We start from the raw sequence: 16,094 nt of genomic DNA on the forward strand, positions 1-16,094 counted from the left end.
AGTGTTAAAAATGGAAAATAAAAATGGTCTCATAATTCAAAGGTAATAGAAATAGATCTTCTGGGCCAGACCCTTTACCTCCAGGCGTAACCCTTGGTATTCCCTTTTCTACTGATCTGCTGGGTGACTAGATCCACCCCCACATTTGTCCCCCTTGCATTCCCAGCAACTCGTAGTCTTGCCCTTCCCTAGTGTGAGGCAGAGTGGCCCCAGGGGCTTTCTCAGGGTGTTAAGTCTTCTCTCTGACTTCTTAAGCTGTGGCTGTACTCTCCCACTCCTTTCCAGTCTTGTCCCAGGCATCTTTAGGCATTGATCTGATGGCTTTATTCAGCTTATTTTTGTTACCTCCTTGACCCCAGGAAGGTTTTGAGTTTGTGATCTCTCTTGTGTGGACTGGGTAGTCCTCCATATCTTGAACCCAGGAAGGTTTTGAGTTTGTGATCTCTCTTGTGTGGACTGGGTAGTCCTTCACATCTTGAACCCTTTGACTGGACTTCTCTTTGTCTTATTTCAAATTCAACTCGGTACTTTCCCCTGCTTCTATTACTCTTCTTCCTTAGCCAGAAATTCCAATGAAATTTTTGGTATTGTCTGAAGAGAGAGAGACTTAACGAAAGTTGGAACTCCCTGAAATTGGGGGTTCCAGGAATCTCAGAAATTATTAAACCTGGTTATACCTGTGAGAATATGGCAGCCTATCTTAACATAGATTGGTACCAAACAGTTTTTTTAAATATGTATTTAAAGTTTTTAGAGTCATACTACTACAATAATAATTTTTATAGCTCTTGTTAGTATTATTTAATTTAAAAAGTAATAGTGAAATGGTCTTGTCTTTAGTATGTATACATAGTAGGAAAACAGATGCTGTAATTGGGTTATTATACCACTAGGTGGCATGGTATTTTACTATTTCCTTAAAGATATTTGTAATCATGTTTGTGCCATGTTGAAGAGTATAATTTTTCCAACTCATTTAAAAAAATTTAGCACATTTATTACATATAAGAGACACTAAACAGATTCTTTATTTTAACAAAGTACTTAGGTTTAAAAATTTGATGTTTTTCTTAACTGTTGATTGTTTATTTCATCATAAATCTTAGGTACAGTTATACTCTGAGCTTTAAATTGATACCAAAACCCTCTTGAGAATTTGTCCTCATTTGTTCTCAATTTTGAGAATTCTGTTTGTCACTGATGATTTCCTTCATGGTAAAATATAAGTTCCCCTTAAATATTATCTTAGTCCTACCTTACCTAAGGAAAAGTAGCAAAGAGAAAGAATGTTATAAATTCTTAATTTATTCTTAATTTTTAAATAAATCTGCCTTAATATTTAAAGAGCTCATCTTCTTTTCTGAGAATACAATATTTTAGCAGAATTTCTGACTTCTTCCTGATGAAAATACTATTCATTTCATGTCACCATCTTAAAAAATTCTTACTGATTAGAAAAATAAAACTTTGGTTGCTACTTTATGAAGGAAAATAACTTGTTTTCTTGATAACAAGTTTATATCTAGTATAATGAAGTTTTAAAAAATTTATTAGACCCTAAAATATCTAATATAAAATTTGAATTTTGGGGAGGAAGGTGGTTGTTGGTGGGAAGGTAAATAATTCGTGAAAAATAAAGGACTGTGTGTTATCTGTTTACTTTTATGGGAACGTTATTTAGCTCTGCTTCAGATACGTTTAAGGATCTTTCTATTAAGCAACAGTAATGAGCATAACATTTCGGAGTATGTAGCTTGTAATAATTTACTATAGATAGAAAGTACACTGAAGACAGAAAGGCTTTTTAAAATCTATCAATGAGTGACTCAAAATATGTGCTGTAGAAATGTCTACACTTATGTACATATAAAAGCATTATATACCCCTGAATTTGTGTATTTGCAGAATCTTGGACTTGTTAATACCACTTACTAACCGAATCTGTGACACTGGGCCAAACAAAGTGAGTCCTGTGTACTCAGCAGTGTTTGGAGGGCGTGAAGAGTGCCTAGAAATGTTGCTCCAGGCTGGCTACTGCCCAGATGCCCAGATGTGCCTCGTCTTCGGATTCAGTTCTCCCGTGTGTATGGCTTTCCAAAAGGAGTATGTATATTTTCTGTATTTTTATTCTTTTTTGCTATATGGAGATGTATTTCCAAATGACTTTCTTTTGTGAAACAATATGTCTTAGAGCTAAATTTGTAACTTAAAAAACAGACAAAGACAAAAGCCTTCTGTGATGCACCTTGTTCAGTCAAACTATAATAAAAATGAGGTGATAATGTCAGATTTTTTTCCTTCTCTCTTTGGCTCTGGATTATATTTTTGGGGTAGCAGTTTTAGAGCATACTTTCAATATATTAAAGTAAATGCAGAAATTCTCTGGTATCCTTGGTCTTCAAAACAATTCAAGAATTAAAACAAACTTTAAGTTACACAATGAATAAGGGCTGAAGATTTAATGTATAATGTGGTGACTGTAGTTGATAACACTGTATTATATAATTGACATTTGCTAAGAGTACAACTTAAATGCTCTTAAAAAAAAAAGAGGTAAATATTTGAGGTGATGAATGTTTTCACAATGTGTACATATGTCAAATCACCACATTATATACTTTAACTATCTTACAATCTTATTTGTCATTTATACCTCAGTAAAGCTGGGGGGCAAAAAGATAAAAAAGAGTTAAAAATATCTTTGTCAAGTATGATATTGACCGTGTGTCAGGCTATTTATCATTTGAAATTTATATTTACAAGACTTGTTATGAACGTAAAATAAAACTTTAGTTTTCTAGATATTCTTGCATTTTTAATGTATTTGGTATGTAACGTTTATTTCTTTAGGTCACACTAAGTTTAAAATTTTTTAAAATATTTCTTTTGCTGATCTGCCATGATGCTGTGAGTAGAATAAATGAAGAATTACTGATAGATTATTGATTAGATTCTGGCCAAGACTTGTCTCTAAGACTCGTAAGCTTTTACAATAGATGGCAAGAATAAGGCTATGTGTAAGAAAAGCCATATTGAGTAAAATCTATGGTCCATGCAATAATGGATTAAGTTGTGCAGGTAGTTGCTGTTGTTTTTAATGACGCAAAAGAGGTTGCAGGCTTACCTCAAATTTCATTGGCTTTCCTGAATTCACCATTATGGATTGCTAGCTATGACTTAATTTAAACATTTATCAAAAACTTATTTGCTAAGCTTTTCAGTCTCTACCATCTTGTAACATTTGCTATGTAAAATAGTAGTTCATTTCATTTGTTCTGAATTTAAGCTTCTACGTATATACTGTACTCTGAGTATTTGGGGTTTTGGTTAATCTGAGTATCTGGGATCCACTCTATGCATAACTTTCATGATTTCATGGTATACCTCCTTAGGTTTTGTCTTTATAAACAGAGGAGCCCTAATTATTTTAGTTTACCTCACTAGGGCTGTACTGATGACTTTAGTTGATTCATTTGCCTTTCTCTGTACATATCTATCTCCATTGTATTTTATTATTAGATCAGAATTGAATATTTTTTTTTATAAATTTATTTATTTTATTTATTTTTGGCTGCCTTGGGTCTTCGTTGCAGTGTGCGGGCTTTCTCTAGCTGTGGCGAGCGGGGGCTACTCTTTGTTGAGGTGTGCGGGCTTCTCATTGCGGTGGCTTCTCTTGTTGCGGAGCACAGGCTTTAGGCGCGCGGGCTTCAGTGGTTGTGGCACGTGGGCTCAGTAGTTGTGGCTCACAGGCTCTAGAGCGCAGGCTCAGTAGTTGTGGCACACGGGCTTAGTTGCTCCACAGCATGTGGGATCTTCCCGGACCAGGGATCGAACCTGTGTCCCCTGCATTGGCAGGCTGATTCTTAACCACTGCACCACCAGGGAAGTCCCTGAACATTTTTTTATTTGATCAGAATGTAACGGTTTTGTATAGTTTTGTATAGTGGTATGTCTATGTGTCCAATGTAACAATAATCTGTTTTAGTCTTCATCTTACTTTTGGAGGAATATTTTTGGTCCTGGTCACAGCAGCTAAGCTCATGCCTCATCATCTTATAAGTGTAGTTTAAATTAAATGTATTAAACCATAGCAGTACCCCTGTTAACCCCGAAACACCTTAAAATTAATGTTTTTCTGGCCTGAGAAATCAGGTAAATAGAACCCTGTGGAACAGAGGGTATGAGGGGAATCCTGGAGAAGAGAGAGCTGGAGAAACGGGTTCTCTTAATTCTGCGTACAAACCTGCATATGTCCAGAGCCCATCCAAGCTTTGAATGCACAGAACAGACGTTGAAAACAAGATTTGAACTATTGCCCAAGTCTCAGGCCCCTGAATGGTACATTTCATGGGGCCAGACCCAAAGCAGCATAGCAAAGGGTTGAGAAATGAACCAGCAGTCTGTAGAGGTGAAAAAGAAATTGTAGTCTAAACCTAACTAGGTTATATGCCTGCTAAAATAAACAGACACAATCAGTATTATATTCAAAAGATTATAACAGGACCCAGGCCTAGAGTTTACACACAGCATTACTATTCGTAATGTCCAGGATACAGTCTAAAATGACTTGACATATGAAGAACCAGAAAATATGACCAATTTTAGAGAGAAAAGACAATTAACAGGTGTCAACCCTGAGATGATCTAGATGTTGGAGATATTAAATAATTGAAAACAGCTATTATAATGGTGCTTAATGAAGTAAACACACTTGAAATAAATGGAAAGGTAGATATTTTCAGCTGAGAAATAAAAACTAGAGCCAAATGGACTCTTTAAAACTGAGAAATATAAAATCTGAAATGAAAAATTAACTATATGAGCTCCATAGCAGAATGGAATTGAGAGAGGAAAGAGTCAACTTCAAGACAGACCAATATAAATTATCCAAACAGAAGAACAGAGAAGACGACGACTTGGGGGACAAAAAGGAGCAGAGCCTCAGGGACCTGAGAGACAGTATGGCTGGGGTTGACATTCATGTCATTAGGGTCCAGAAGGGAGGAGAAAGAGGTTGTGAACTGATCATGGACGAAAACTTCGCAACGTTGGATAAAGACGTAAGTTTTATAGATTTAAGAAGCTCAGTAAACCAAAATAGGATAAACCCAAAGAAAAGCGTGCTCACCAATAATCAAACTGCTGAAAACTAAAAGTAAAGAAGCAACAGTGTGGCGTATGGTGGTCTTTGGTCACAGACATGAGCTAACAAACTTTGTTTTTTGCTACTCTTGGCAATTTTGCTCTGTAAAATGGCCCTATAGAGCAAAACTAAAATCTGTTTTGGTGGCTTTAAAAGGGCTTGTCAGATATTTTCTTTCATGTGGGAACTTGTAATTGGACCAAATGTATTTTTAATTAGTAAGGTAGGTTTTCAGTAAGAAAAGTCACTGGAAAACACTATTTGTTAGTCTAAAGGAAAAAAGCCAAAACGTCAGAATATCTGTTTTATGAGGGTACATTCTCCTAGTCTTTCCAGTTGACTTTTTGTTTGCCTGGGCCCATGGCAGTAGACTTAATTTTGATATATCTTTGCCATTATTACCTACTCTGCGGGGAATTTAATTGACAGGGAAACATTTCCCAAAGGACTAAATCTAAGCAATGATAGCATCATAATCACATATGCTCACATTTAACATGTATAAAAATATAGTACATTGCACAATTATTGGCACACAGAAAAATATCCAGGTTAATTCTCTTCTTCATTTCTGGAGAAGAAATTCATTTTTGCCATCTTCCATTTATCTAGAAAATAGCATCAATTAAATTTTTAGTCTCTATATTATGTTTATGTAAGCTAACGTCTGGCTATTAGTTTGCATGTCATCACTGTACATGTAATGTGAAAATCATTTGATTATTTTGGGCCTCGGTGTAAAGCTGATCAAGCAAGAAAACTGTCATTCTCCCAGTAGGTTTTGTTTTAGTGTGTCAGAGGGTAATACAGCCAGTGCCTGGGGAAAAAATCGAGGTTGAAAAATTCATTAATTTTTAATTTCTTTCATTAAGTATGTATCTGAAAATTTGGATTCTCTGTGGTTGCATACTTAAAATTAATTAAATTAATTACAATTACCATTTAAAAAGCAAGGACAGTGGACTAAAATTTTCATTTAAAAATAACTTTTTTGTGCTGTTTTTCCTTAACAATGTTTGAATTTCCTATATTACATTTACCAATTATGAATAAGAATTTGTGTTTTAGTCACAGTAATGATACCAGGGAACTTGGAAGACTCCATTTTCCAAAATTAATTATTAGATATTCAAATTTTCAGAGATTTGGTAATAGACAATGAGATAAGTTTAGTGGTATAAGTTTTGAAATTTCATTTTTATAGCAATGGTGTGTTGTTACAATAATGTTAGTTTGGTGTAAGATTGTTGTAGAAAGATTTAATCAGCACTAAACTGACTCCAGGTATTAATGAGTCAAAAACTTTTGTTTTCTTATTTGTATGTTTTCTGGTATTTCTCAGAGATCTAGAATTTTAATATTTGTGACCCTCCTTGCACTGTTGGCCTGTTATGTTCTAGTAAACATATCTACTTTTACAAATAGTATAATTAATATCAAAAGGTGATGAAAATAATAAATATAAATAATGGCTCTGGGTTTTAAGTTTTCCCTTCTTTATTATTTTATTCAGCTGATTTAACTTTTTAGCTCAGGATTAGCATTCTGAAACATTTTTACTGGGTATCCCTTGGAGAGGATAAGCTTCCATTTGAAGCAGTGGCCCTTAGCTCTTCTCACACTCCAAAGCATGATAGAAAGGTGTCTTGTCTCCTCCACCATCGTACAAAAGCATTCTTTGTCCTTTGGGGCTAACAAGTTAACAGCTTTAGTGACATGAAGCCAGTCTTTCAAGGGCATAGCTGAGTAATTCAACTCAAATGAGAAAATAGAAGAAAAAGACTCCTTTAACTGGAATGGGTGGAAGAGGAGGGAAGTTGAGAAATTTCAGGACAATTTGAACAAATATTAATGCCTTTTCTATATGAATGTAGAAAGAGATCCTGGCTTAACTGACCTGATTTTGTGTCTTTCTAATTGATACTAATGATTGTTATCCCATTAGTTTTGTAAAAATAATTGTGTCCATTCTTGTCATCATATCACACATGGATACATCTGATACAACCTAATGTTTTTATTTTATTTTCAGCTGACGGCTGAAAGCCATTCACTAAAACTTACTATATGGCCTTTTTTTTTTTTTTTAAGTTAATTAATTAATTAGTTTATTTATGTTTGGCTGTGCTGGGTCTTCGTTTCTGTGCGAGGGCTTTCTCTAGTTGCGGCGAGCGGGGGCCAGTCTTCATCGCGGTGCGCGGGCCTCTCACTGTCGCGGCCTCTCTTGTTGTGGAGCACATGCTCCAGACGCGCAGGCTTAGTAGTTGTGGCTCACGGGCCCAGTTGCTCCGTGGCATGTGGGATCTTCCCAGACCAGGGCTCGAACCCGTGTCCCCTGCATTAGCAGGCAGATTCTCAACCACTGTGCCACCAAGGAAGCCCCCCACTATATGGCCTTTTGATGATTCAGCTAATAAGTTGGTTGGATATTTTGTTGGGTAATTGAAACTGAAATTCTCAAGATATTTGCCCATTTCTATTTGTTTAAAAGAAACCTTGTTAACATGTTGAATTTCCTTTTACTGTGCTTCTTTTTTATCTGGGCCTGTTTCTGTGCACATTTTTGAACTTCAAAGAGCAGTATGATGGAAAGTGTACATGCCTCCAGATAAGGTCTAGACATCGCATTTTTAGTTTTTAAACTTCTCCTCTTTCTCTGTGTCTTATGATTTTCACTGTTATATAATGTGGAATCTCTTAATGTGTCACAATTTGTTCTTGATATTTATGTTAAATAGGAGGGACTACTCTAGGACTTGATGAGTTTTTCCGATTCTCCATCAGGGCTTGAAAGAGAATTTGTATTAAGTGTTAAGAGAAACACATGCATATGTCCATGTAGTTTACATTTTAACCAAAGTTTTATCTAAGCCTTAGGGTCTTCTCTTCTTGCTCAATGACATATAATAATCAAGCTCATCATAGAGCACTGAAGTTGCTTGAGTTTCTGGAGCTTGTACATGTATCTGAGACCTTCTTAATATCCTTTGCAGAAGCTCAGGGCATGCTGAGAAATTTTTATGATCCTCCAGTTTATTTTGTGTTTATTATTCACCATATAAGTGGTAGTTTTGTTGGAAAAGGGTTTATAGTGTAGCAGTAGGCAGTTTCATAAGCCTTTTAGGAGTATGCTCTTGTCCTTTCTAACACAAGGCAATGTGATAATTGGAAGAAATTTAGAGTGGGGTTTTCCAAAGTGTGTTTTGTAGAATAATCATTCTATACATTGTTAATAGATAATACACAGGATTAAAAGTGTTCCTTAGTTAATTTAGTTTGGGAAACACAGGGTTAAGCAATGGCAATTAGATTTCTTTCCTGGAGGGCTTCTAAGAATTTTTCTTATGGTGTTGTGTTTTATGAATTCCTAAGGGGGAATGGAAAATTTGGGAACATAAGATGAACTTTACAATAAATACACTATTGTTCCTTGTTTACAGACTTTTGGGGCATTTTATACTCTCTTTATTAGGCTGTTTTCAGATTAACTATTGGATCCATTGCTTTAATTCTAAGGGTACTTCTGAAAGGTATCTGGAGGTTGAAGAAAAACACTTGACCATATAAGTTGAAAATTTAAGTTCATCCTGTATTTGTCCTTTTATGGACTAGTGTATATTATAAAGTGTTTCTCAAATATTTTCATTATGGAGCCTTTTTCACATAGATCGTTTTTCAGGGACTAGTGTTCCATGGAACATACTTTGGGAAACATAGGTCTGGCCTTAAAATAATTCTCAATTTGTTTCATGAAGTGTTTGGTTTTTATAATGTAGGAGAGATATTTCACATATTTGCTGTATCATATTCACTGTTAGATTTTGGTTTGATATTATTATCCCAATTCTACCAATTACTAGCTTGACTAAGCTTCAGTTTTTGCATCTAGAGTGGAGATGATTATAAAACTTACTTTTTAGGGTGATTGTGAAGATTAAGGCAAATCTTCCGTGTAACACATTTAGCATACCATTTATTCTGGTACAGAATAAATACTCAGTAAAGTTTGTTATTATAGGGAATTATGTGCACATGTTCCTCTCACATTTAGAGATGGATGGTTGGTTTATCTGTGGCCTTGTCCTTAAAATTTTCTTAGCATGAGTCACATGTCTCGGTGCTATATTCGAAACTTGAATAAGAAAGCCTCTTGGTTTTGTAGTTCTATTCTAAACAGAAAATAGGTTCTCTAGCTATCTGTAGCACTTAATCTAACAGCGTGCATTTAGGGCTCCCGTTTACCTTTGTATTCTATAGCAGAAAAACGTCCTCTTTAAGACCTAAAGTATCTATGGTTAGGCCATTGATGTTTTCAAATTGCTTGAGGGAAGAGTTCAGCCAGTCCCTGAATTGTACATGTAAACACACATGCCTTGAAAATTAACAGTCTTCTTGAGAATTATATATCACATTTGTAATGAGGCAATGTCTTGAGCTTTTCCCACTGTTTACCTACATGTTTACTGGAATGTGTTCAACAGTCCATGTCATGTGTTGATTGTTCTGTAGTGGAATCAGCAAGTAATAACTGTAGTAATAACGAGAAGCTAGTTAAATGAGGTCGAAGTAGTTGAAATAAATTGGTTATAACTGTTTAGAACCATCGGTCAGAAGTATCAATATATCCTTTAGCATTTCTTGTAGTGCAGGACTGTTGGCAACAAATTCTTTCAGCTTTCCTGTATCTGAAAGCAGCCAGAAGAAAAAATACATGCATACAGGACTCTTTTCAAGAACACTGATATGAATGATGGGAGTTTCCTGGAACAAATAGCAATATATGGTAGACAGACAACGAAGTTATTAATTTTTATAAAGAAATTTTAGAATTATAGATTTTTCTTTTCTAATTGCTATGCATATTATTAATAATAAAGAGAATTACCGTTTAATCTTTTAACTGAAGAAAAGAGCACAAATTGGAGAACAAATGAAATAGATTTACAAAAATTTATATGGGGTAGGTGACATTTTACTTATGTATATAGTGTTTTAACTGCTTTAAAACCTTGATTTCAAGTTCTATACATAAGTCCTCAGAAGTAGGAGGTCTCACATGACAATGGTTTAAATGTTTTATGTTTGTTTTCTCTTTTATTTTTATGACTTCATTATTTAGATTCTATAATACTATGATTAATAAAATATTTCTTTTTTATTTCTAGTTATTTAAAATAGCATTATTTCCAGTTTCAGAGGGAAACTTAATTTTATTCTTGCGTATTTTCTTTCACAGTTGTCTATGTAATGAACATACATGTTTATTGAGCTTTGTTACAGTTAAAATTATATCATAAACAGTTTTTAAAATGTGGTCACACAACCATCAGAATTGTAGTTTTTGATGACTATGTCATATTTTGCACTTACTGCTCCTCTGTTAAACATTTAGGTAATTTATGTTTTTTAAAAATTATAGACAATACTATGGTCAATATATTTGTGCAAATAGGATATAATTTCTTTTTTATTTTGTCTCTTGTGTAAATTCCCAGGATTTATGTTCATTATATTTTAATTTGTGTGGTATTTTACTTTACATATCATTTTATTTTACAAATACTTACAAAATACTAGTTCTGTGTGCCAGAAAGTTTAAGTAACTTGCTCAGAGTCACACAGCTAGTAAGTGGCTGAGTACTCTGGCTCCAGTCTGTGCTCTTATAACTTTGCTATGAAACCTCTTTTGATGCATTTTGCCAATTAGCTCTCTCATAAAAGGGTTACACTTATTTTCAATCATTTTAACCACAACTTAGCAGTATTCGATGATAATTTTTTCTTTTTTAAAGTAACCAATTCAATAGGTGTAAAATGATAACAATTTATTCTGTAGAACACTTGATAAAGAAGACTAAAAAATCTAAAGCTGTAAGTTAAATTTTTTTCATTAAAAAAAGCTTTTCTATATGATTGCTTTTTACCATTAGAAATTTAAAAGTAAGAGGGAAATTGACTAATGCTATTGTTGAAGGAAGTGGTATCTTGGAGATTCCTAGACTGAATCATCTGTCTTTAGGGACCCGTCACATTGTTTTATTAACTTTGTTTAGCAAGTGTTTTGTATTATGGATACTTAGTTGTGCAAAAAAATCACAATTTGAAAAGAGTTTTCTACTTGTCAATGATAATTTTAAAACTTACTTATTTAAGATAAATGTTTTAAATTCTAAGGACACAACTTGTTCATAGTTGAAAATTAAAAACCATGCAGAATGGTGTAAATTAAAAAGTAAAACCCTCCCTTTCCTCTGGTCCCCTAGTCTCAATCCACTAGACATGTAAAAATCATCCACTATCCCATTTGCTATTCTTATTTTCCAGTTGTAACTACTATTAACTTTGTAAGAATTATTTTTTTTAATGTGAAAATCTAACTTCTCTTCTCTTCCCTTCCCTTCTTTTTCCTTCCTCCCTCCCTCCCTCCCTCCCTCCCTTCCTTCCTTCCTTTTTTTATTTTTTGTGGTGGAGCTGTGACTTCTTTGGAATTGTGAATATTCTTTTGAAATATGGAGCCCAGCTAAATGAACTTCATTTGGCATACTGCCTGAAGTATGAGAGGTTTTCAGTATTTCGCTACTTTTTGAAGAAATGTTGCCCATTGACATCATGGAGCCACATATCTGAATTTATAAATCACGCAGTTAAAGCACAGACAAAATATAAAGAATGGTTGCCATCTCTCCTGCTTGCTGGATTTGACCCACTGAATCTCCTCTGCAGTTCTTGGTAAGAAATCCTACCATGTGGACTTTACTCTTTTTGAGTGAGTGTACTACCTTTCATTTCCCCCAATTTCTTGAGATCCCTGTGTTGGGAGGAGGTTGTTATTGTGTGTGTTTTGACTGTGATGGCTGGGTTGGGGAGAAGGAATTGGGGGGGCTGCTAGTAGTGAGATTGAGTGTAAGGATAGAGTCCTGGGAAAAGGTCAGAGGTGGCTGGAAGGGAATAGAAAGGAATGGGTGCCAGTGAACCCTCCTGAGAGGGTTATTTCTTCTACTTAGGCCATCCCTCATGCTGCTCTTAAAATGTCTGTGACAGAATTGTTGTAGCTGCTTTGGAGATTTCTAGCATCCCTTAGTCAACTAGATTGAATACTCCTATCCTATAGCAACTTGTCTACTTGAACTTAGTCTCCCTCAATAAATACTGATTTCTGGAGTAGCTGAGGAAATAACTCTTTACCTCAAGTGGTTTCTCAGAAGGGCAACCCCTATGAGTGATTATATGAAAGTTGAGTCAGAATTTTTCTAGGGCAAAAGGATAAAAACTGTTTTACCAACCTTTTCAAGAGTTATGTGTCTAGATGGACCGAGAAGGTAATTGTAGTGGTGAGAGAACTCTTTTGACCTGATAATTCGAGTCAAATGAGGAAATAGAATAAAAGTCTCTAGGAATGTAAAGAACATAAAAATTAAATGTATTTTATAAAATTTCAATGAAACGTCTAGAAGATTTCATTTTTGTGCTTCAAAAATTACCATTTACCAAAATTATGTTTAGACAAATACTGAGATTTTGGATTTCAGCAGAAAAGTGCTCTGATACTTTGTTATTTAAATTTTGCTTTTCAAAAGAGGTCCTCTTTGGTATTCATGCAGGCAGCACTAGTGGTTCCTACTTGTAAATTTTGTTTGCATTTCTGGGACTCCATCTTCTGCCTGGTGGCTTCTCCATCTGTAAGTGAAGAACATATCTTTGTTTGGCAGGATCCCAGTATCTCACCTTTTTATTATGTCTGCCATAATATAGAATTCAAGAATTTTCACTAAGCAGAGGTTTTATGCTTAGGACTATCATCCCTTTCTGATACTGAATGTTTCAGATATGTGGCTTGTGAGGAAAAACTGCTTTCTGGTAGGTGGTTTGAGGAATATAGAAGTAAAGCAAAGTTTAGATACATGTTCTGATCTCCACTTTACTTTCTGTTTATAGTTTACAGTGGTTTGAGTACCCGATTGTATTTACTTTTGTCTCCAACAGCTGATTAATACATAGTTATCTGTCAAATCACTCACTGTTGCAATTCCCTCTATACCATTTCAATAAATTTTTACAAAAATCCATTGTATTTTTTAGATAACTGAATGAGATATAAAAATTATTGACAATTCATTGAGAAATCTAATTTTTAAAAGTTATTTGTGTATGTTTACTTGTCCTAACAAATCCCCTTTTACATGTGCACACACACACATACACACACTCAGTACTGAGATAGAAACGCTCACTAATGAATACTATATCTAGCTATTAACAAAGCTATTTAAGTACCCTTAACTTTTTACTTAGTGAATTTTATTGTTGTGTCTGGGCTCCTGACAGCTAACAGCAGTTACCCCTCACCGTTCTAGGATTCACTCCCCAAAATGCTACTGTAAATCCAACCAACATGTGAGATAGCTGTGGGCAGTTCTGACAGTGTTCCCTTTCCTCTGTCACTTCACTTAGTGCTTATTCCCAAGGCACCCACTTTCTTCTCAGCCGTGCTTCTTGTGTTTTTCTACTGAAGATACTAACTCGACTCCATATTACTTGCCCATTACTTTCAGCCTTCATGCTCCATTCTGGTTTCTAGTTTATTTATTTCTTTAACCAACACTTAAAATATTGCCTGATACACAGTAGGTACTATTTTAAGTTCTTTACTATTAACTCATTTAATATAAAACATAGTAGATACCATTATGCATATTTTATAGAGGAGGGAATTGAGGCACAAAGTATTTAACATACTTGCTCAAGCTCACACAGCTAGTTAGTGCGAGAGCTTAGGTTTGGACTCAGGCTGTCCAGTAGTGTGGCTCATGTCTGTCTTTGTAACCCCTGTGCTATGCTGCCTTAGCCCTGTGTATCCCCAGGGATATGGTAGTTTTTATCACTTAATTTTAGGTACTTAATCCCTTGCCTAACCTAGGGGGATCTGGGCCAACTTTTTTTGCTCTTTCCTACTCCTAAATTAGGAAGAACCTATTCAGGGAAAAAATTAAATGTATCTTCTTTTCCTTTCCTCCTCAGGCAACTACATAGACTGCTGGAAGGAAAGGGAATTTGCGTTATCCTCCTAAAAGGCTTTGTAAAATATACTCTCCCATCCCTAGTTCTGATACAGGGTTCCCTTCCCCCCATGTGACTAGCCCATTTGAGAATTTTTGTGGTAATAAGCCACTGGGTTTGTGTTGTATTTATTGGATGTATTACGATAGAAAAGAGTTAATAAACAGTAAACTACAAATTATTTTGTAGTAAATTATAAAACTTCAGCTATTTGAATTGAGAACTCCAATTGCATACATTTTACTCTGAAGGAGTAACTTTAGTCACTTTATATTCATTAGAAAAAATACGATGGAAAATTTCACTTTAGCAATAAAAATGCTTAACATGGTCAAATTTTTGCTTACTGATCTTTTATTGAATGAATAAAGCAAGTGTTTACGCTGAATGTGATGAATGTTTTGCTTTCTTTGATCAAATTTACATTCAAAGAGCTGTTATAAAAAAATTATCCCATAAAAATGTCAATATGTTGTTAAAGTGGATTTTGCTTGTATCTTATTTATATCACATGTAAGTCTGTTGCTTAATCTTTGTCATGTAAATTATAAACGTCTTTCCTAGGTATTGGTTGTCTTAAACAGTCTTTAAAGATGTATCTGGCTGAATAATTGCCTGTCACAATATAATCTGCAGAGCTGAAATATTTTTTCAGCTTTAAATGCAAGACTAGGTTTCCCTCACACCCCCAATGCAATAGACGAATAATAGAAAGTAAATGTCATCTGTGCATTTAGTTGATTAACTGTCACTGGTTTATGATTGTACAACTGCTTTGTACAATGTAACGGTCAATGTAGTACAGTAACAATACATTTTCAGTGCCATTATCAGCATTGGTAAAATAAACTCAACATTATATTAACTAAAACTGTGTAAACAGATTTATTTTTGTGTGTGTGTTTAGATAACTGCACAAAAATGACTTTGTGTTTGGTCACAGTGAGACAGCACATTAAGGTAGAAAAATGAAACCATTAAAAAAGAAACTAGCAACCAGAACCAAGTAACCTTTGGTGTGGGGTTCCTAGAAAGTGAAGGAGGTTGTTTGCATTTGAATATATTTTATCATTTCATTTATTCTCAGTATTTTCTGATAAATCGTGACTTCACTGAGAGCTTCTTGAGAAGTAAAATGTTTCCCAAAGCATTTGTACTACAGTTTAAGTTCTTCCTTATATAAGTTTGCATATTAGAGAATTAAGATTTTAGGAAATAATTTTCATACTCTCTAATCAGTCATTTCAAGGATACTTTGACCCTGAATTACGAGAAATAAGTTGTCTTTGAGAGGACAGGTTTAGAGTATTATTCAGTTTCTTTACTTCTATTTTTCCCTTCTTTTGTCCTTGCTCAGTAATGTCTCCAAAAAACCGACCTTGAAAAGAATTTCTGTTTTTGAAGTAATCACCAGAGACCCTAATGATCTTATTTTTATTCAAACAATGTGATGGTAGGGGAGTATCTAGTTGAGTACAAAATAAGTATCTTGTTAGAATTTAGAGTTCTCTTTAAGCTTTGACTAAATTTCATGTGTACAGTGTTATAAGGCCCACTGAAAATGTAATACTGAAAATTTCAAACCAGTTCTAGTAATATCAAATATTTATATAACATTTTATAGTTTTAATAGTCTGTTTACTATATTGTCTCCATTATCTTCATGAGTAGTCCCCTAAAATAGGTAGGTTAAGTGTTAATTCTCATTTTAGAGACCAGGATCTAGGGCTTAAAGAATTTAGGCAACATGTTTGTAAGTAGTAGAGGCGATGTTAGAAATCAGAGCTTTTTCTTGGGTCAGTGCTCTTTCTATTAGGATTCAAGTGCTTATAAAATTTGGGAAGTCTCTTTTGGGTGGGTTGGTAGGAAATATGACATTATTTTAAAAAATAGA

General features: G+C 34.5%; 1 protein-coding gene across 3 annotated transcripts in view; it reads left to right on the forward strand.

Annotated features, from left to right (window-relative positions):
* Positions 1–16,094, forward strand: part of ASB3 (ankyrin repeat and SOCS box containing 3) — a 93,193-nt gene that overhangs the window by 60,411 nt on the left and 16,688 nt on the right. For all 3 annotated transcript variants that reach the window (XM_059943353.1, XM_059943354.1, XM_059943352.1), the window contains 2 exons: positions 1,906–2,103; positions 11,615–11,872. In XM_059943353.1, coding sequence (XP_059799336.1) covers positions 1,906–2,103; positions 11,615–11,872 — 456 coding nt within the window. The remainder of the gene's footprint in view (positions 1–1,905; positions 2,104–11,614; positions 11,873–16,094) is intronic.

The sequence above is a fragment of the Balaenoptera ricei genome, chromosome 13 (assembly GCF_028023285.1).
Source record: "Balaenoptera ricei isolate mBalRic1 chromosome 13, mBalRic1.hap2, whole genome shotgun sequence".
NCBI lineage: Eukaryota > Metazoa > Chordata > Mammalia > Artiodactyla > Balaenopteridae > Balaenoptera > Balaenoptera ricei.